This window comes from Muscardinus avellanarius, assembly GCF_963383645.1.
Source record: "Muscardinus avellanarius genome assembly, chromosome: 18".
NCBI lineage: Eukaryota > Metazoa > Chordata > Mammalia > Rodentia > Gliridae > Muscardinus > Muscardinus avellanarius.
Window position 1 is genome coordinate 30,725,532 of NC_137804.1, and position 19,748 is coordinate 30,745,279.

At 54.4% G+C, this 19,748-nt stretch overlaps 1 protein-coding gene across 1 annotated transcript in view; it reads right to left on the reverse strand.

Annotated features, from left to right (window-relative positions):
- Window positions 1-169: 169 nt before the first annotated feature.
- The window catches only part of DNAH1 (dynein axonemal heavy chain 1), a gene marked incomplete at both ends in the record, with an annotated part of 61,535 nt that continues 41,956 nt past the window's right edge, over window positions 170-19,748 (reverse strand). Inside the window, 31 exons of the mRNA XM_080715270.1 lie at window positions 170-291; window positions 770-1,004; window positions 1,309-1,660; window positions 2,242-2,372; window positions 2,512-2,682; window positions 3,318-3,494; window positions 3,574-3,753; window positions 3,829-3,999; window positions 4,844-4,975; window positions 5,064-5,218; window positions 5,436-5,584; window positions 5,819-6,015; window positions 6,688-6,839; window positions 7,149-7,344; window positions 7,471-7,696; window positions 8,253-8,413; window positions 8,524-8,673; window positions 8,795-8,914; window positions 9,776-9,901; window positions 10,363-10,494; window positions 10,680-10,871; window positions 10,962-11,129; window positions 13,063-13,254; window positions 13,599-13,784; window positions 14,503-14,613; window positions 14,977-15,168; window positions 15,837-16,005; window positions 16,241-16,449; window positions 17,266-17,401; window positions 17,874-18,070; window positions 19,191-19,421. Of these exons, the coding sequence (XP_080571396.1) occupies window positions 170-291; window positions 770-1,004; window positions 1,309-1,660; window positions 2,242-2,372; window positions 2,512-2,682; window positions 3,318-3,494; window positions 3,574-3,753; window positions 3,829-3,999; window positions 4,844-4,975; window positions 5,064-5,218; window positions 5,436-5,584; window positions 5,819-6,015; window positions 6,688-6,839; window positions 7,149-7,344; window positions 7,471-7,696; window positions 8,253-8,413; window positions 8,524-8,673; window positions 8,795-8,914; window positions 9,776-9,901; window positions 10,363-10,494; window positions 10,680-10,871; window positions 10,962-11,129; window positions 13,063-13,254; window positions 13,599-13,784; window positions 14,503-14,613; window positions 14,977-15,168; window positions 15,837-16,005; window positions 16,241-16,449; window positions 17,266-17,401; window positions 17,874-18,070; window positions 19,191-19,421 (5,418 nt within the window). The remainder of the gene's footprint in view (window positions 292-769; window positions 1,005-1,308; window positions 1,661-2,241; window positions 2,373-2,511; window positions 2,683-3,317; window positions 3,495-3,573; window positions 3,754-3,828; window positions 4,000-4,843; window positions 4,976-5,063; window positions 5,219-5,435; window positions 5,585-5,818; window positions 6,016-6,687; window positions 6,840-7,148; window positions 7,345-7,470; window positions 7,697-8,252; window positions 8,414-8,523; window positions 8,674-8,794; window positions 8,915-9,775; window positions 9,902-10,362; window positions 10,495-10,679; window positions 10,872-10,961; window positions 11,130-13,062; window positions 13,255-13,598; window positions 13,785-14,502; window positions 14,614-14,976; window positions 15,169-15,836; window positions 16,006-16,240; window positions 16,450-17,265; window positions 17,402-17,873; window positions 18,071-19,190; window positions 19,422-19,748) is intronic.

A 19,748-nucleotide genomic window follows, 5' to 3' on the forward strand; every position in this document is an offset into this window, starting at 1 on the left:
TGTCCTCTCTTGACCATGTTACCTTCTGAGGCTACTATGGCCCCTCAAACCCCCCCCCCCCCCCACACACACACACACTCTTACAGGGGGAGCCTCAAGCAAGCAGTCAAGCTACACCTGGACTGACTGGAAAAATTGACTTTAATTGCTCTGGCCTATTCATCTGAATCTAGTAGTCCAGGGCACAGATGAGAGCCACACCACGTTTTATCCAGTGTCGCTGAGGGTGGTCGGTGGGGATCTCCACAGCAATGACATAGTTAGTGGAGTGGCCGGTGGTTGATAGTGTTCCTGGAGCAGGCAAGAAGAGGATTAGGCTAGGGCAGGGATGGGACAGGGACAGGGGCAGTGAATTTGATGGGTTGAGTTGGGGACAGGGATAGAGCCCTGGTTCAGGAGGAAGCCTGCTTGGTGAGTGGGTCTGGCCAACGCTTAGGCCTGCCCCAAGTTGCTGCACTGGGAACTGAAGGCAGGATAGGACATTTGATGTTGCTGCTCATTTCCTTGATAGACCCAGCCCAGACTCATCCCTATCCCAGCAGGCTGGGCCATGTAGGCTCCCAGTACCCAAGGTGGCTCTGCTGAGGGAGGCAAGCAGGTGGTAAGCTCAGCCCCTGGGCATTAACTTGCCTGCTGTGGGTCTGGCTCTGCATTGGCCCAAACCTGCCAGCCTTTTCTGTTCAGCTACCCTGGTCAATCTAACTGGCTTGGGCTGGCTCAGTCCTGGGCCCCCACCTGTAGCATGGGCTCCCTTCCCTGGGCCCCATACCAGCACGGGTCAGTGTCTTGTAGATAGGGCACAGGTAGAAGTCCTGTTCCTGGGCTTTGCGGTTGGGTGTTGGTAGAAGCCAGATAACAGCCATCTCTGTGTAGAGCTCCTTGGGCCGAGACTCAGCCAGCTGGAAGTCTATTGGGTCCCAGCGGGCACCTTCCAGGAACAGTCCATGGATATAGCACCCCACTTGAGGCCTTTCCTTGAGCTCTGATGGTGACTGGGACATCACCTGTGTAGGTACACAGACATACTAATAACTAACACCCAAAATCCATGTTAGGATTTTGGTCTGGAGGCTCAAACTCCTGAGCTGCTTCCACTGCCTGCCACTTACCTACTGTTGTAGCTAGTGGCCTGTGGTCTCTGTCCTGTCCCTGTGGATGTTCCCAGGGCTCCTGGCCTCTCTTGGCCTGAGTCTTCCCACCCCCCTGCTCAGGGTTGCCCCAACTGCCAGGCAGCTATGGCCTCATTGCCTCTCCTGCCTGAGCTGTACCCCAGCCTGTTATTTCACGTGGCCCTGGCTATGCCCAGACCTTGAAATCAAAGGAGATAGTGTCGATGGAGATGACGAACTTGCGGGCAAAGTTCTGCAGAGTGCCTGTCAGGAAAGCCTGAGGGAAGAAGAAGCCACTGATCCAGAAAACAGCTGGGATGCCATCTTGAATCCAGGTCTGCAGGAAGTTCAGGCGCTGTATCAGGTCCATGACCCATGAGGCCAGTGGCTTGAGCGATGGGTAGGCCTTGGCATTCCAGAGCTCAGGCACGGTGTTGTTGTACAGGCTATCAGCCATCAGCTCCAGCTGTGAGGACATCACCACCAGCCCTTTGAGTGCTTTGAGCATGTCTCGAAGTGTCTGTGTGATCACCTGCAGCAACCGGTTGTACCTATAGGGCCAATGGAAGGAAGCAGGCAGTAGGCTAGAGTCACATGGACATCTGTGCTCCCCAGTTTGGGGCCATAGAAAAGCAGTGGCAGAACATAGACATAGAGATAAAGTAGAGAGCCGGGTCAGATGGCTTGGGTGAAATTCCCAGCTCTGGCCCTTAGCAAATGTGTGACCTGGGACAGTCACTTAACCTTTTTTGAGCTCCAGTTTACTCATCTATAAATGAGAATGATAGCTGGATGTGGTGGCACACACTTGTAATCCCAGTACTTGGGCGGCTGAGACAGGAGGATAACTGGCTTGTGGCCAGCCTCAGCTACTTAGTAAGGCTCTCTGCAATTTAGTGAGACCCTGTTTCAAATTAAAGAACTAAAATTAGGACAGGGTATAGCTTGGAAGTAGAATGCCCTTGGGTTAAATCTCTAGTACCACAAAAAAGGGGTTGAAGGTGGATAACTACTGGCGGAGTTAGATGGTACAACAGTTGGTACAGCACCTGGCCCCTAGTAACCCCTGTTGTCATTTCTCTACAGCATGATGGCCACTGACTTAGGGCTGGGGTGTGGCAGGAGGAATTACCTAATGACTTCTTGTACCAGCACTGTGTTCATTGATTCCTCATACAGAACAGGGTACTTGGCCATCACCCACTGCAAATTGGTAGGCTCGGGCACCTGGAGCAGAATGTTCTGGGCCATATTCTCTACTATCTGCAGGGGCAGAGAGTCAATGGGGGACAGGGTTGGTCCCCTTGTCCCCCCTGAATGACTCTATATGCAGAGTCTTTCCCACAGGGGAGCATGCAGGATGGTGGAGCCCAGCCTTGGCTCCTTCCCCCCAACCACCCACCTCTTCCCTGCCCTGGCCGCCCACAGAGGATGATTTGGGCTGTAGCTGGATGATGGCCCCAAGCAGGGCAAAAGTCTCATTCTGGGCGAAGGTGATGTTGGCATTGTCGTGCAGGCCAAAGATCTCAGGCATATCATTGAGTGGGAGGCTCTTGATGTAGGAGAGGTAGCCCTAGGAGGTAGGAGGGACCAAACTGGAGGCACTGCCTTGCTCTACCCCAACCTTCAGTGTCACACTTGTATTAAGCACATCCTACTTGTCATCCCCCTACTCCCTGGTAATAACCTTTATGCATCTTCCCGTCACTCTTGGATCTGCACGGTCTGATTGCACTGTGTGGTGTGGCCCCTTTCTTTCCTTCCTACCTTCTCACTGCCATCCAGCTCTCTGGTCCTTCACACAGCTGCTCAACCCAGCCTGCTCCCTCTTTCCGCTGGCCCTCTGTACTGGAGTCCACTCAACCCAGTCTTGGCCCATGACTTCTCTGAGTCTCAGTGGAAGTGGCATGTACTTGGGGATTCTTCCCCAACTGCATAGTGTGAGGCAGCTCCTGTCTTGACAAAGCTGCCCCAACTGGTACTGGGTAATTACACTCAAGGAGTGGCTGAGGCGGAGTCCATCTCTCCCTGCAGAGCCTGCTCTTTGATAGGCAGGAACTGACTCTGCTTCCCTTACCCTGAGATGGCTTCACAGATTTAAAGAAGCCCGGGCTGTGCCTCTTCTCACCTAGCACCATTGCGTTCCCAGCACCCCAGAAACCCAGCCTGGTGAGCCCCTTCCTGTTTAGTTCCTGGAGGTGGCCTCACATTGAGGTCATAGGTGGGCTGGATCTGGTGGTAGATGCCTGACTCGCTGTAGGTGTAATCAGGGGAAAGCACTGCGGGCCTGTAGAAGTCCTCAAGGATGTTCATGATACAGCGGCGGTCCCAGTCGTCAGTGACACGGCCCCCGTAGTTTATCTCCCCTGCTGTGTACTTGAGGACCTATGGAGTAGGTAGGTGCGGGCTCCTGTAAGTGTCCAACCCCTACTGTGCCCCACCCCCTAGCTGGTCTCTGGCCCACCTTGTATGGGATGTCTTCATATTCATCTAGGAACATCTTGAGCTGGCTGATACAGATGCGCAAGTCTCCGTCTGTGAACTCATAGGGGATGTTGAAGCCCAGGGGCCCAAATTTACGACGCTCCAATGCATTCCCGTGGAACAGGCATAGAGACAGCAGCAAGGACTTGAACTCCATCACCTGCAGGAGTTCAAGGGCAGGGTGCAAAGGGCAGGATGGGGGCAGGGAGGCGGGCATGCACCAAGTATGCCTTACCTTGTGACAGGAGTTGAGGAAGTCATCACTGAGGCTGTTGTAGGACTTTAGCAGGTTGGCCTTGACGCCACGGGGTGGCTCAATGGTCATCTTGGAGCCATTCTGCAGGATGGACACTGGGAACTTGTTGCTGGGCAAGCTGGTGAGCCAAAGGCGGAAGTCCCGGTGTACCTGGCAGCCAAGGTTCCTCATGAGCATTAAGACCCAACACAAGGCTTTTTCCTACTCAGGGTTTCTGCATGCACCCTCCGCCTGACTATCTCTGGAGCAGGCCAGGAAAGAGTACATGGGCAACTGGTTAAGAATAGGGGTTTTGATGTCAGGCGTGGTGACGCAGGCTTATAATCCCCAAGAGGCAGAGACAGGAGGATCACGCAGGTTCAAAGCCAGCCGCGCTGGCTTAAGAGACCCTGTTTCCAAATAAAGTATAAAAATAGGTGTGGGAGTGTAGCCCAGAAGTAGAAGGGTTTCCAGGTACCCCAGTACCACCACCAAAAAAAAAAAAAAGGCGGGGGGCTTTGAACCGGGTGTGGTGGCGCACACTTGTAATCCGAGCATTCTGGAGGTGGAGACTGGAGGATCAAGGTTTGCAGACAGCCTTAGCTACTTAGGGAAGCACTTTGCAACTCAGTGAGACCCTGTTTCAAAAATAAAAGGACTAAAACAATAGGGCTGGGGGTGTAACTCAGAGGTACAATGCCCCTGGGTTCCATCCCCAGTTCCCCCCACCCACACACACAAAAAAAAGAATAGGGGCTTTGGCAAGTCCTAGGGTCACCTGTCTATGCTGGGTGGCCCTGTATAGATGACCAGGCCCCCAAAACTCAGTAACTTGGCGGGGGCAATAAGATTAATCAATTCATAGAGCATCTGTCAGTTGTTTGGCACTTTGTGTGCCCAGAATGGGCTGAATGCTTTGCAGAATTATTTTATTTAAGCCTCATTGGTCCTTGATGGATGTCTTAGTCACTCCAGCAGAGGCCTGAGCAGGTCTGTGACAGGCAGCGTGGCACACCTTGTCAGGGTTAATGTGCTCGATGAGGCGCTCCAAGGCTGGCATCCAGCTTGGTGCCAGGTGGCAGTTCTGGAAGAAGACCCACTTGCCCCTCTCTATAGAGCTGCGCATCATAGCTTCTGCCCGAGGGCCCTGGGGGGACAGGAACAGTGAGTGGTAGGGGGGTGGCTGGCCCATTACCCTCTCCAGTCCACTCCCTTCCTCCCTGCCTAGACTTTACCTGCCCCTGGCCCAGGGAGATGGCAGAGAGCTTTTTAGAGAACTTCATCTCTTCAGCAAACTTATATAGGTCAGCAGCAGGGTCTGTGCCAGGTGACAGGACAAATATGAGCGGCGTGGTAGAGTTGGAGTCTTTGAACACTGCTGACAGGTTGGCTGTCTGCAAGGGCAAGGAGAGATTCTGGAACCCCCTGAAGCTGATGAGAGAAACAGGGACCAGGGCAAGAGAGGGAGGTGATGGGGTTCCCAAAGAGGTCCCAGAGGGGCTTCCTGGTGGGGTATGGGACCTCCCAGGTTCTTTAAGGGGTATATGGGAATCCTGGCCTGGCCAAGGCTGAGGCCCAAGGTTCCAGCCCTGCCTGGGTACCAGCACTTGCCTGGGGCTCAATGAAGCGAGGCTCCAGGTTGCTGGCTACGAAGTCCTGCATGGCATTGGTAACTTTGTCCCCGCGCAGGCAGCGGAGCACCAGAAGCTTCTGGAACTGGTCCAGGTACTTGTTCCAGATGCCAGGCAAGGGTTCCCTGCAACAATGCCCACATCTCCCTGAGAGCCAGCCTGTGGGAAGTCTTGGCTCAAGGATTCTGCCAGCTGGAAAGCAGAGGAGAGTGGGTATCCCAGGAATACAGGATGGGGGAGGGGTACAGCTACATGGCAACCTTGGGTGTTCCCTTAGAGAAGGCTCTGGTCAGGCCTGTCCTTGGGGTCTTACCTCCTTGATGTGACCAACTTGCCATATTTTGGGAGCCCCAACTTACCGGTGGGGCTCAAGGCTATCAAAGATGTCCCGGAATTCTGAGAGGTATTTTGTGAAGTCGTAAGAGAAGGAGGAAAATGTTGACAGGGTTGAGAGTGCCAAGATGTCTCGCCAGGCCCGATCTGACAGCCAGTCTGGTGCTGGATTTTCAATCATCATCTGGATGGAGCCCCCGGACAGGAGGTAGCGCCACTCACTCTGGCAGAGGACAGGACAGGTTGGTGTCAGGTTCTATGACCAGCTCCTCCCTGCCTCCGGGTACCTTACCCAGAGAAGTCACTTGTGGGGTGTTGGTCAAAGAAGTCTGGGTTATTGTCTGTATTCTGTCCTTTTCTGGTTGTGTGCTCCATGGGAGAATTTGGCTAAAGTGTGGGAGACTCAGGGCAATCTGTCCCTGGGGATGGTTTCTGTGCTCACCAGCACATTCAAGGCTCTGAAAAGGCCTGTGTTCATAGCACTGGTCAGGCCTTTAGTTTTTTTTTTTTTTTTTTTTTTTTTTGCGGTACTGGGGATGGAACCCAGGGACATCCTACCTCTGAGTTACACCCCTAGGTCTATTTTTTATTCTTTATTTTGAAACAGGGTCTCAGTGAGTTTCAAAGGGCCTCACTAAGTAGTAGCTGAGGCTGTCTTTGAACCACGATCCTCTTGTCTAAGCCTCCCAAATGCTGGGATTACAAGTGTGCACCACCACACCTGGCTCTTTAGTTGTATTTAAACAAGGAACTGTGTTTTCTTAGGCCTCTGTACCTTGCTCTTGCCATGCCCTCATGTCTGGCTTTCCCTTTCCATCTACCACTTTCTCTCAGGCCTGCAACAGGGCCACCCCTTGTGTGGTTACTCCGCCCAGACATCTCCCTGCTTCTGCACCTGGTTGATCTTGCCCTCGTTCATCATGATGCGGACACATAGCAGGAAGGCGAACATTAGCTTGTGCTTCTCAAAAAGGCTGCGGCAAACATTGCTATAGAGGCTGTAGGTCAGGTAGCGGTTGATGTTGGTGATGCGCTTCTTTAGGTTTTCTGCAGGGCAGAGTGGTGATGACAGAGCACAGACAGAGGAGAGGAGGGCAGGTCCCTGGGTCCAGCCCATTCTAGCCAGTCTCCCAGCAGCCAGTGGGGCAGTCTGGGCACCTCTGTAGGCAGCTCATGTTCCCCATAAAGGGAACTGGAGAAGGGTAGGGAGCAGTGAGTGTGTTCTTAGGTACTGTGAGTCTGATGTGCCAGTGCACATGGGTGTGAATTTACCTGTGGTGTCCCATAGTGGAAACATGTCTACATGTGCCCTGTCTGTGTCCAGGTGGGCCCATCATACCTGTGTGGCAGGGTTACCTGCTCTCTCTGAGTTGGCAATGCCTGAGAGAAAGATGTTGAGGAACCACTCGAGGGAGTACTGGTACATGGGGTCCACATTGGCCAGGTCGGACACACAGAAGAAGAGGATCTGGGTGCGGACTGCCACAGGTATGTATTCCATGCGGGTGAGGTCGATGTCTTTCTCTGTCTGCTCTGCAATCCTGACCTTGGCCTGGGGATGCAGTGGGAGGGTGTCAAACCCAAATAGGTTGGCAGAGTAGAAGACAGAGGTGGAGGAGCTAGGGGCCAGGCCTGGGCAAGCATAAAGAGGCAGGTGTGGGGGCAGGCAGTTGCCCACCTGGATCTCAGCAGCTTTCATCTTGGAAGCTTCCAACACTTTGATGAGCTCCATGTCATCCACAGGGTTGCCCTCGGAGGAGCTGAGCCGGTACAGGATTTGATCTTCAATGTCCTTCAGCTCTTGACGCATCTTGGCATTACTGATAATCAGCTGGTTCTTGGCCTCTTCCAGGTCGGGTCGCTCCTCTGCTACTACCTGGCCCAGTAGCTGGTCCTCTAGGCCACTGTTAGGGTAGGGGACACCATGTTTGTAACACTTGTAAGCCCTAGGAGGCCAGCTTTGAGTCTGCTCACCTATCTACCTGTGTTGCTGGGGCTGCAGGAGCCCACCATCCTTACCAATGTCAGCTTGGGAGGCCAAGCCTCTGTCTGAGGTTGCAGGGCTGGTGCAGAGACCGCCTTCAAAGCAAGTGGTTCTCAGGGAGACCTCAGGTGGCAGCCTGGAATCCCAGCGGGTGCTGGGCAGTTGGATGCTGGGGTCTCTGAACAATTATTCCTCAGCAGGAAGGGATTGTGGGTGATCAGTAGGGACAGGCTTCAAGGGTTATAGAGAGGTTCAAAGAGGTAACTGAAATGGAGGCCTGAGGGAGGAGACCTGTCAAGTGAGGGCTCTTAGGTGGAAACTGTGACAGGTAAGAGGGCCAGAAAGCCTCGGAATCCCAGAGTGCTTGGAAGGAAGCTGGTGGGACCACTGAGTGGGAAATGACCCTTCAAGTCCCAAGCTGGGGGTAGTCATCGAGCAGCCAGGAAGGAGGCAGAGCTGATGATTGGGGGGCTTACCTGGGCGACAGGGTGAAGTTGATGAGGGTGAGTTTGGTGGAGATCTCCGGTGTGTAGTGTGGGTTGGGCAGCTTGGTGGTGATGTACATCCTGAAGTCCTCATGGTAGGGGATCACCGTGTCCCCCAGCTTCATCACCGTGTTTCCCTGCTGCTTGTACGTCTGTGGTGGGTGGGGTGGGCAGGTGCTGGGGCTTGAGCTTCCCTAGCGAGGCATGGACAGTGCCCTGTCCAGGCCTGAAGCCCACAGGTCCCCGGACCCCACAGGCCCACCTGCTTGAGCAGCACAGGCTCCAGGGCTGGGTCCAGTTCCTCGCCCACATTCTCCAGAAGGCACGGCTTGCCAAATCGGATGGCATTCTCCATGCTGCGCAAGAAGTCACGATCACTCAGCTTGAACACGTCCAGCCCGCTGTCTTTCTCCTGTGGGGGAAGAGGCTGATGGCCACCTTGGGGACTGAGAGCTAGTCGGAAGCTCAGCTGCTCCCCTTGCACGTTCCGAGCCCAGCCAGGGTGAGATGGTAGCCTCAGCTGGCGGGCTTACCATGTTCTTGATCCATTTGTTGGCCTGGCTCTGAGGGTCAATGAAGTGGGTCCAGCGCTGGGAGAACTGGTTGATGACCCCATTTTCCACTGACAAAGTGTCATTGGGGAGGCCTGCGATCTGTGGGAGGCCACGTCTCGGGCTGAGTCAGGGCTGTTGTGTGAGCGGGACCACCTGGGGCATCATCTACACCCAGCCTCATGCTTTAGCTGTGAACTTCTTATTGCATTCCCTTGCATGTGTGGAGCATGTGGTCAAGGCCTCAGTCCCTAGGACCCTGCCCCTCTCCTGCTGCTGGGCTGGCCCCTGGTGCCCTCTTGCATCGGGCCTTTCTCTCCTCATGCCCACTGATACTACCTCATGGAGTCCACACTCCCTGGCCCTCCTGGCCACTGCTCCTGCTCAGCCTCTGCCTCCGGCCTCTTTGTTCTCTCCCTTTGCCAACTCACTCTGCTTTTCAGGGTCTAGCTCACACAGGACTTCTTTTAGTAAACCTTTGTTAACCCTAACCCTGGACATTGCTCTCTTCCCTCACCCTATCCCTCTTAAAAGTTCCCCTTGAGCCAGGTGTGGAGGGTACACTTGTAATCCCAATGCTTGGGAGGCTGAGACAGAAGGATTGCAGGCTCATGGCCAGCCCCAACAACTTATGCCCTCTGCAACTTAATGAGACCCTGTTTCAAAATAAAATATAAAATTAGGGCTGGGGAGGGGACTTAGAGATAGAATGCCCCTGGGCTCAACCCCCAGTACCATACATACACACACACAAAGTCCATTTGGACAGCATCTGTGCCACACTCAGCCTAGCTTTCTCCTTTTCTCCTACCCAACACCCTCTTGTAGGGCCTGGTAGGATTCTGGGGAGGTTTCTGAGCCAGGCTCCAGAAAAGGAGAGTGGGAGGGAGGCAGGAGTCTCCTGACTCTGCCTGTATCATACTGCAGCCCAGCCTCGTCACTCTTGCCCCCTGGGGCAGGCACCTGCCAAGAGCGGATCTTCACAGGGTTCCCCAACGTCCCGATGAGGGTGGGCTCGGAGGTGTGTGGGACATTCTGGATCGTGAGCTGCTTGACCCACTGGTCGTAGAGCGCTGTGCGGTACTGGCCCTGAGGAAATACCAGACTCAGGGCCTCTGTACTAGACACCTATAGTGCCCTCGTCACCCCGTACTACAACATAGTTCAGAGGTTGCACCCAGAGGTCAGAGCTCAGACATGGAGCAAGACACCTGGGTTCTAGTCCCACTTTGGGTAGCTTGGGAGGACTGCACAAACCTCAGCCTCTCACTTGTAAGATGGGTAATGCCAACAACGCCCACTAGTATGGGAGCTGTGAGGATTAAATGGAACACAAGATGGACATGTATGTGTGAGCTCTCATATGATCCCACTAGTCAGCCAGTGTCTCTAGGATGGCTTTTCTGGCTGTTTTGTGCATTGGGTTCCAGTGCCTTCCAGCACCTAGCTCAGAGGGCTTGCCCAGTGATGACTTCCTGCTGAACGAGCCCCTGGGGGGGGGCCTCCTTGGGAGGCAAGGCTGCTCAGAGGCAGAGCTGGAGGTTCCTTACTGTAAAGGGGCCCAGGTAGGCCACAAAGCCAGCAGCCACCAGCACGTCCCCGGAGATGTTGTCAAGCATGTACTCCAGGTTCTCCACGGTCTCCTTCCAGCGCACCTTCTCATCTGACAGTCCATTGATGAGCTGTAAGGCAGCCCCACAGGGTGGGCTCTGGGAGGCTGGACTGGGTGCTGGGGCTAGGTCCATCTGCTGTAGCCCCTGAGATTGCTCAGGAGGGAGTGCAGCAGCCATCCTCAACCCCCTGCCCCAGGCTTCTCTGGCCCCTCTGGTGTGGGCACGCTGTAGCCTCATGGGAAAGGGACACACACCTTGTCAGCACGGCCCAGCCGCTGCTCACACTGCTCGCACTTCAGTTCCAGCTCCTCCTTCTTGGCGATGCATTCTCGGTACTTGGCCTGCATGGTGGCGATGCCATCCTCCACCTCACGTAGGCGCTGCTTTGCCTCCTCCAGGATCTTCTGTGTCACCTCCAGGTCATCCTGGGCCTCCCGCAGGGCTTGCTGCAGGCAGAAGGTGCAGGGCCAGCTTGTTGCCCAGTACCCGGGGGGAAGGAGGGGAGCCACCGCCCACCAACTTTGCTTGGTCCTCACCCGTTTGGGCTCCACAGCCTTGGCCACAAAGTGGTACTTGTGCATGGCACGCACCCACTGGCAGATGGAGGTGCAGGCCTTAGACACCTTGGCAATGGCAGCTGGCTGGAACTCCTCATTGTCAATATATGGCTGGATGGCTTTGATCACCACCTCTCCAATGTTGTCCTGGGGTAGGAACCAAGGGCCTCAGGAGGCTGCTTCCCAAGGGTGACAGGCTCTGTTGGGAGGTGGGGCCTCCACATGATACTCTGATCCTGTTTCTATTCCCATACCACGTGGAAGCCTTGTTACAGTGTTCTTCCTTTTAAAGAGCAAACACCTCAGAAAGACTGGCCAGGCAAGAGACTGGTGTCCTTAGGATTTCACATAAATTCCTCAGAAGTCACAAGTTCTTGTGTCTATACACAAGGTCCCATTTAAAAACTCACTTAAAGCCGGGCATGGTGGCACACGCTTGTAATCCCAGCATTCGGGAGGCTGAGACTGGAGGATAGTGGTTAACAGACAGCCTCAGCTACTCAGCAATGCCCTTCGAAACACAGTGAGACCCTGTTTAAAAAAAAAAGACTAAAAAATAGGGCTGGGGATATAACTCAGAGGTACAATGCTCCAGGGTTCCATCCCTAGTACAGCAAAAAAAAAAAAAAAAAAGTAGGGCTAAGGTGTAGTTCAGAGGTAGAATGCCGCTGGGTTCAATCCCCAGTATCATACATACATACATACATACTCACATACATATCATACATAATACATACATACATACTTTCTCCTTCTCCCTCCCTTCCACCTAGGGGCACTTCACCACTGAGCTACATTCCCAGTCCTTTTTATTTTTTATTTATTTATTTTTTTTGTGGGTCTGAGGATGGAACCCAGTGGCATTCTACCTCCGAGCTACATCCCCTGCCCTATTTTTTAATTCTTTATTTTGAAACATGGTCTCACTAAGTTGCAGAGGGCCTCACTAAGTAGCTGAGGCTGTCTGCGAACTGTGATACTCCAGTTTCAGCCTCCCAAATGCTGAGATTATAAGCGTGCGCCACCACACCTGGTTCCTATTTTTTTTTAATTTTGAGATAAGGTCTCACCAAGTTGTTGAGGCTGGCCTTGAACCTGTGATCTTCCTGCTTCAGCCTCCCAAGTTGCTGTAATTATGGACATATATCACCATGCCTGGCACAGGGCCTCCTTCTTGGGGGTTAACAGCCTCAGCAGATGTGGAGAAGGGTGGGAGGTTCTGACACCCAACCAGGTCCTAAGAGCCTCCCACACCCTAGTACTCTCCTCCCACCTGGGGAGAAGCAACCCTGTAGTTTGTGATGGGCTCAGGAAGCTGCATTGCTAAGGAGCACCCAGAGGTCCAAGATTAGATTGGGCCCAGGGTCCTGGGCACTCCTACTTTTGGCACTTCTCTCAGAGGGCTTGATTAGGCCTCTGGTTTCCTGTCTGATGGAAGAGAATGGATGGGAAGCCCAAAGGGGGTCCAGCTGTTGCTTATATAGGCCACTATCTCCACATTCTGAGCTCAGTGGGAGGCTCCCAGACTCCTGCACTGACACGTGGTGGTGGGGGTGGCCCATATACAACAGGAAGCTGCCCTTGGCCAATTTCTGGGCCCAAGAGGACCCCTCCCAAAGGGGATTCCAGGCTGCTGTAACCATGGTATAGCCCCTCAGAGACCACATGCCCATGGATATTGAGAGCCCTTAATGGATAGAAAAACCCAGAGATGCAGGGGAAGCTGAACCTCAGGTGTTAGACTGAGGGAGAAAAGCAATTTTAGAGCAAATGGGGAAGGTTTTGGCAAGACCATGGGGCTTCAGGGAGGAAAGGAAGCCAAAGAGAATCGCCAGGTTGTGGAGCCTTGGAGTGACTATGGGTGCCCTCCTATGGGGTCCAGGAGCCTACCCTGGTCCCAGTTTCTTCAATACCCATCTGCTGGCGGGTCTGCCTGTCACGCCACCAGACAGCTCCTCAGGGCAGACTCTGTGCCTTCTGGCTGCAGTCCGCTATGTGGCCGAAGGCTTGCCCCCAGCTTCCCTTCTCTGCTAAATCCTGTCCCCATCCGCTGGCTGGCCCTGGTGCCCGGCATGCTCACCTTATCGAATTTGAAGAGGCTCTCAAGGAAGCGGCCGGGATCCTGCAGCAGCCCCTTGCCTGGCTCCCAGTAGTCATCTACTTTGGAGCCTGGCCTTTCTCCAGGCACCTTCTTGGGCTTGATGCCCTTCATGATGCACACAGCTTCTATGACTAGCTTCACACCTGGGGGTGGCCGTTGCATGGCACGCACCTGCAGGCCAAGCCGTAAGGTAGGGAACAGGGAGGTCCATGACTGAGTGGCTACCCCTGGGCAGAAGCACTGCTGGATAGGGTGGACCCTGCTAACCAAGTCCCTCTGCCATGGGGCACAGGGCATGCCCAGAGGTCCTCTGAGCTCAGCTTTAGCCTCTGGCTCCTTGGGGCTGGCAAAAGGAGAGCAAGGCTGGGAGCTGGGGTCTAGCCCTAGTTCTTCCCTCACCTCCTGGCACTACCCCTGGGTGATGTGCAGAGGAGGGTCTGGAGAAACTACTGGGACCCAAGAGGATACCAGACAGGGATACGAAAGAGAGTGCCAGGAGCCACCAAGCTGCCCACCTCAGTCACATCATTCTTGTTGAGGTTGCGCAGGCTGGCTAGGGCTGCATCCAGGGCTGGCAATGCCTCGTCCAGATCCTTCTGGGCATCATCGGCAATAGCTTGTGCCTTCCTGGCCTTCTCATTGGCCTTTATCTCCTCTGCCTGCACAGAATTCCGGGTTTCTTCAGCAATGGCTGTGTCCACCTGGTGATGAGAGGCAGGGAGAGACCAGCTGGTATCCAGAGGCAGAGACAGGGATGCTCTCCTCCTGATACTCTCTGTATCTCAGTTTCCCCAGTAGGAAGGAAATGAGTGTTGTGACATCCTCATTCTCTAAGGGCCCTTCTAATTGTGATAGGCTGAGGAGGTGTGGAGAGGCTAGGTGCCCTGTCCACATACTAAGTGCTCCCCATGGGCCCGTCCTAGGGCTCAGGACTTTTCTGGGGCTCAGGATTTTCCAGATTTGAGCACACCCCCCCCCCCAGCCCACATGGTCCCTTCATGCATGACTGAAAAATGTACTCCTTCCACCTTATTTCCTGGAAAGTTTTGCAATACTCTGATTTGGAATAGACATCACTCCTTCTGTGAGAAAATTGTCATAATGAACCCAGGGAGCTGTGATGCTTGCTGGGAGGTCGGGCCTCCTGTGGTGCAGAATCTGCACATCTGCTGGTGGCAGCTGCCTCTCAGTCTGGTTGTGATTATTGGTATTGTTTGGGGTTTGGATTCATTTGCCTTGCCCTTGCTCATCACCTGCCCAAGGACTGCCTGCCTGTTCTGATCCAGCATTTGTCAATGAACAGATGACTACTAAGGAAACTCAGGTACACAAAGGCTGAATGACTTGTCCTCAAGATCAGGTAGCGAGTGATCTGGTGATTGTTCGGAGATGCTGAGGGAGATCCAGGGCAAAACCAACCTTGATCTGCTCCATAGTGAGCACGGTGTCCCTGGCAGCCTCCTCCAGCAGGGGGCGCATAATTTCTAGCTCCTCCTGCATCTTGGCCACGTCCTCAGAAGTTCGTAATAACTAGGGTGTGTGTGGAGGGGGGCACAGAGAGGAAAATAGGTGTGACAGGGACCAGAGACAGAGCGCCAGACCTGGAGGGTGTGGGGGGAGGGCCCTGCTGGATCACCCTCATTCATGAGAAGGGTTCATGGCAACTTCAGTGGACTTTAGGTTGTTCAGTCGACCCCAGAGGAAAGAGCCCAGTCCCCTGAGCATCTTTGGGGTACCCTGCTTTGCCCTTGCCTCTGGATAATAACTACCATTCTTTCATTGAGGGAGGAAGTCTCAATGATTGGGCTGCAGTCTTAAATGCTGGGTTCCCCTGGATCAGGGCTAAGACCCAGTGGGCAGAACCACACGGCCCACAAGTCTTGCCAAGCCCACCTTGTCAAGGCCACTCTTCATGCGGTTTTTGGCAGTTTTTAGCTCCAGTTTCTTCTGCCCAATGAGAATGGAGAAAATATGGAGCAGCTCCAAGTAGCTCTTGGGGGTTACATAGTTGTGGCGGGCCAGCTCTGCAAGGTACTCCACACATTTATTGGCCACCGACTGGTGTATATACACGCAAACCTGAATCTGTGAGGGGAAGACCACTGATGCTGGTTTTGTGGTACCCCCCACCCCCAGCAAAGACTAAGTACCCAGGAAGCTACTATGGTCCCTCTCTATCTCCCTCCATATCTCATACTCAATTGCTCCTAAGGTCCTTATAACTTCTAGGTCAAGGCCACTTCTTATTAAATGAAAACCCCAAGGCCCAGAGGAGTCAAGAGCAGAGCTCGCTTTGCATGTGGACCCAGGCAGCTCCCGGCTGTGGGCCAGTGCCCTTATCTCAGCCTCCATGGCCTGCTTCTCTCTGAGAGCCCTAAGGTGGTCTTCTGTCAGAGGCTGGATCTAGGGAGAAGGAGTTTCAGGCCTACTTCACAGCTGGGAAATGTGGGGTTCAACCTAGCTCATCCTCCTGCCAGGAGGCCATGACTATCTATTTGAGCTAGACAAATTTAACCCACTCCATCAAAACAGTAACGATGTAGCCATGTACTGAGCATCCTGTCACTCCTATGACCTGTCACACTCTTCATTTCACAGATGAAGAAACTGAGGCTGAGGCAAGTACCACTGTCTGACCAAAGGCTTCCTCTTAGGGATGGGCCTGGCCTGCGACTCACCCAACCCTCAGCGGCCCCAAGTCCATGCCCCAAATGAAATAGTCCTGAGAACTTGCTCCTCAGCAAGACACCTACCAGTCCAGCAATTTCAGAGGAAGATTCCAGTTCTGCAATCTCGTGCAGGAACGTGGTAGCCACAGACTGCAGGGCCTCTGCTGGCCACTCATTAAACCAGTCGATGGTACAGCAGTTGACAAGGGAGGGGAACTGCCTCAGGCGAGCTCGGAAGACCTCTCCAATGGGGCTGGGGCAGCAGGGATCCGCATCAGGCCAGAGACACTGACTTAGGTCCCCAGGAACTCAGGACTTGGGGCCCTTCCACAGCCCTGTGGCACAGCAGCCTGGTCCCACTGACATGATGGCCAGGCCTGGACTGCTTCTTATCTTTGACCTAAGTACCCAGGCCTCTGGTACCCCTGGGGTGGGCCCCACCTACCCAGCCTTGCAGCCCAGTGTGGCCTGGCAGCAGCTGCCTGTACCTCATACACAGCACCATGTGGATGTTGCTGCGCACGCGCCCGGTGTAAGCAGCCATGAGGTTGGCCTTGGTGGGCTGCAAGCCCTGCTCCTGGATTAAGGGCCGCATGGTGTTGACAATCTGGTCTTGCTCATCTGCACTGTAGAGGTTGGGAATGTCACCTGAGTTCAGGACATTGTTGATGTCTTCCAGGAAAGACTCATTCTTAATCTGGGGATGAAGGGTAGAGAAGTAAGCTAGTATGATGGCACCTGCATGCTGGGTTCCCTGAGCAGTCTCACTGGGCCTTCACATCAGCCCATTTACAGAGGCCCAGGGATACTCAAATGACCTTATAAGTGGTCAGCACTTGCACCCAGGCCTGCCCTATTGCAGAGGCTCTGAACATAAAACTGGGCTGTGACAGGCCCTGGCATCTTCCTGCTCATTTTCCAGCCTCCCTCCACACCTTAGTTTACTCACAGGAGGAAGCTGTGGCTGCAGGCAGGCATATAACTCAGTGACTGACTGACATGAGCCCTGGGCTTGGGACAGGACTGGGAGCAGAAGGGCCGTTGCCTAGGTTGGGTTACATTCTGGGATTTCAGCCTAGGCTCTGAGGCCCAACCCCAGCTGCTGGCCTCAGAGCAAAAATCTTTCCTTTGCTCAGAGACCTGGGGAAAGGCCCCATGTCCAGGAAGCCCCAAAGGAAGTAGTCCCCAAGAGAGGAGTTAGGGTCCTCAGCACTTTGGGCCCAGGTCCTGGGGCTTCTAAGGTGGGAAGCCCTGGGCCAGTGAATGGTGCACCATGATAATGGGGGGCCTTCTTTATCCTTGGAGAATGAGTCATGATCTATACTCTCCCCAGCTCTGAGAGGGTGGGTTTGGCTCCAAGCTCCTAACCAGTCCACCTGTGGACTGCCAGTTCCTCCTCAGATCTGCCCTGACTGACAGTGAGCTGGGCACAAAGGACTGGCCACATTCTGGGATGCCGCCCTGGGATGGTGCTGTGTCCCACCCGCCCTGAGCCCTGTCATGGCAGTGGCACCTGAGTGTCTGAGAACAGGAAGGTGATGGGCAGGTTCTGCAGGCCAGCTTTGAGCAGGACCTTCTTGACATCTTCACGCCACTCAGGCATGCCATAGTTCTTGGACAGTTCAATCTGGAAGCACTCGTACTCTGCCCTGGAAGCAGGAGCTTAGGTCAAGACATGCCAGGGGCCAGGAGCCAGAGGCCAGGTACCAACTGGTGGAGCATACTCGGACTCTACCTGGCTCTCTGGAGCCTTGGCCTGTCCTGGGCAGACATGCAGCCTGGGCCTGTTCTCTTGCTTTCAGACTTTTGCTCAGGCTGTTCCCTAAGCCTGGAATACCCTGCCCTTCCATCCTCATAGCTCTGATAATGAGAGCAGGACCCTGGTCATCGACTCTGGAAGCCCTCTGGGATGTCTGCACCTACACCTCCTTCCCCACACCACCACAGGACACTGTGGCTGCCTCTCTTTGGGGTCCAGGTCCCATTACCAGTCCTACCAGAGCCAGATACCTACCAGGGTGGATTTTCTTGGTGCTACCCAGGCCTCCACCACTGTGGGAAAGCATCAATGAAGCCCAGTCTCCACCAGCCCCACTGCCCACTGCACACAAGGGCCCTCACATGTGGGAGGCAAGTCTCGTGAGGGAGCTGCGGCCACTGCCACCCACACCCAGCAGGAGTGCGTTGCCCAGTGCCTGGCGCAGAGTGCGGCTGATGCGGCAGATGTGGCTCATGGCGTCCATGAAGAGGACGAGCTTCAGCTTGGCTGTGTTGATCTGGTTGTAGTCCTCCATATACTCCTCGATCACCTGCATCATCTGGGAGTGGGGCGGTGGGGAGTTCTGGCTCTCCTTCACTGCAGGGTCCTCTAGTTCCCCCCACTTTTCTCTGTCCCAGCTGAGAAACACAGGGTGATGGACCACTCTGTGACCTGGCCAGCTGCCTGTATTCCCTTGCAGGCTCAAACCCAAGCTGGTGCCTTCAACTTTCCCAGGCACTGAAAAACTGGTTTAGGTTGTAACTTGAAAGACCCACCGTGTTGCTCCAGGTGTAGAAGCTAGCTCTGCCCCCTGCCATGTTCTCTAAACTCTCATATAAGCTCCAGTGCCCATGCCTGATCTCGTATATACCAGGACATCTCTTGTCCCCTGGTGAGTCATGAGGAAGTCCAGCCCCTTCTCCGAACATGAGGTCCCCTAATAAATGCTTCAAACTGACCTAGGCATCTAGGGCTTCTTCCTTTCTTTGCCAGGTGATCTGAGGAAGGAGATTCCCTTAAAGGAATCTCCTCACCACTGCTTTTGACTCCAGCCACAGGTTTGGCTGGTTGAAACCCTGCATAGTGAGGCTCTCCCTAACAGGGAGCTAGCCCCTCTGGCTGTCAGCCTACTTCTCCTGTGTACGGAGGGATGCTGCCTAAGAAGCCAGGTCTGTCTGAAAGATGCCTGACCTAGACAGACACACCCAGGCCTGAGGGGCAGGGGCAGTTTCCTCTGGGGCTCACCGTGCTGTACTGACCCAAAGACCCTAATGGGAGCACCCAATAGGAGAGGATGTGGGAGCCCTCAGGAACCATCAGGATGCCTCAGCCATGCACTCTGAGGCTATTGATGGAAGCTCCAATCCAGCTTCTCTGCTGAATGCTATAGCCCCAGAGCCATTGCTACCCTCTAGGATGGGAACCCTAACCTCTCCAGTGGGCCTGGTATGTCCCTGTTTAGAAGGCCATCTCTATTGAACCACAGGCTCATTCTCAGAGATGGGCCGAGCAGGGCCTGTGGGCTGCACCCATGTGGCAGGTGAGGAAACAGCCTCAGAGAGGCCAAGCACTTGCCTGACTCTCTGACTCTGGTTGAGTGTGGTGGTGTGTTAGTGGCCTGTAGAGGGTCTGGGTCCCGGGCGGGGGGACAGAAGAAGACTCACCGGGGTAGCCCTCACCTTACTCTCACTGGTGATAAGTTCATAGGACTTCACATCTGAGCCCGGTGACATGAAGTCTCCATAAAGAACAGGCTGGAACGGGCAGACCTTGTCGAAGGCCACCTCCCACTTCTCCATGTGGCTCTCCAGGAGTTGGTCAAACCAGCTGCGGTCCTCGTCGTTCACCAGGCGATCGCGGAACACACGGCAGTTCTCATGATACCACAGTCGCAGCAGCTGCACCTTGTCCTGTGGGCAGCTCGGCATCAGAGCTGGCCGTGGCCCCAGGCCCTCAGCCAGTGTTCAAAGCACCAGGGATAGGAGGGGAAACTGCAGCATCTGGGCCCAGATCTCCCACTACCACCGACTCAGGGCCACATACGAGGGCTTCTGGAAGGCATAGCTGCTGACTGGCTGAGGATGGCATGAGATGCACAGGCTGCCTGGGCCACTCCACCCCGAGCTCCGAGGCCAGCTAGCCAAGTGCCTGCTGGGTACCCAGCTTCCCTAATAGTCATGAGGGCCTCAGAGTTACAGGGTCTCACTAGGATTCTGAAGGTCTTGCTACTTTGTTGA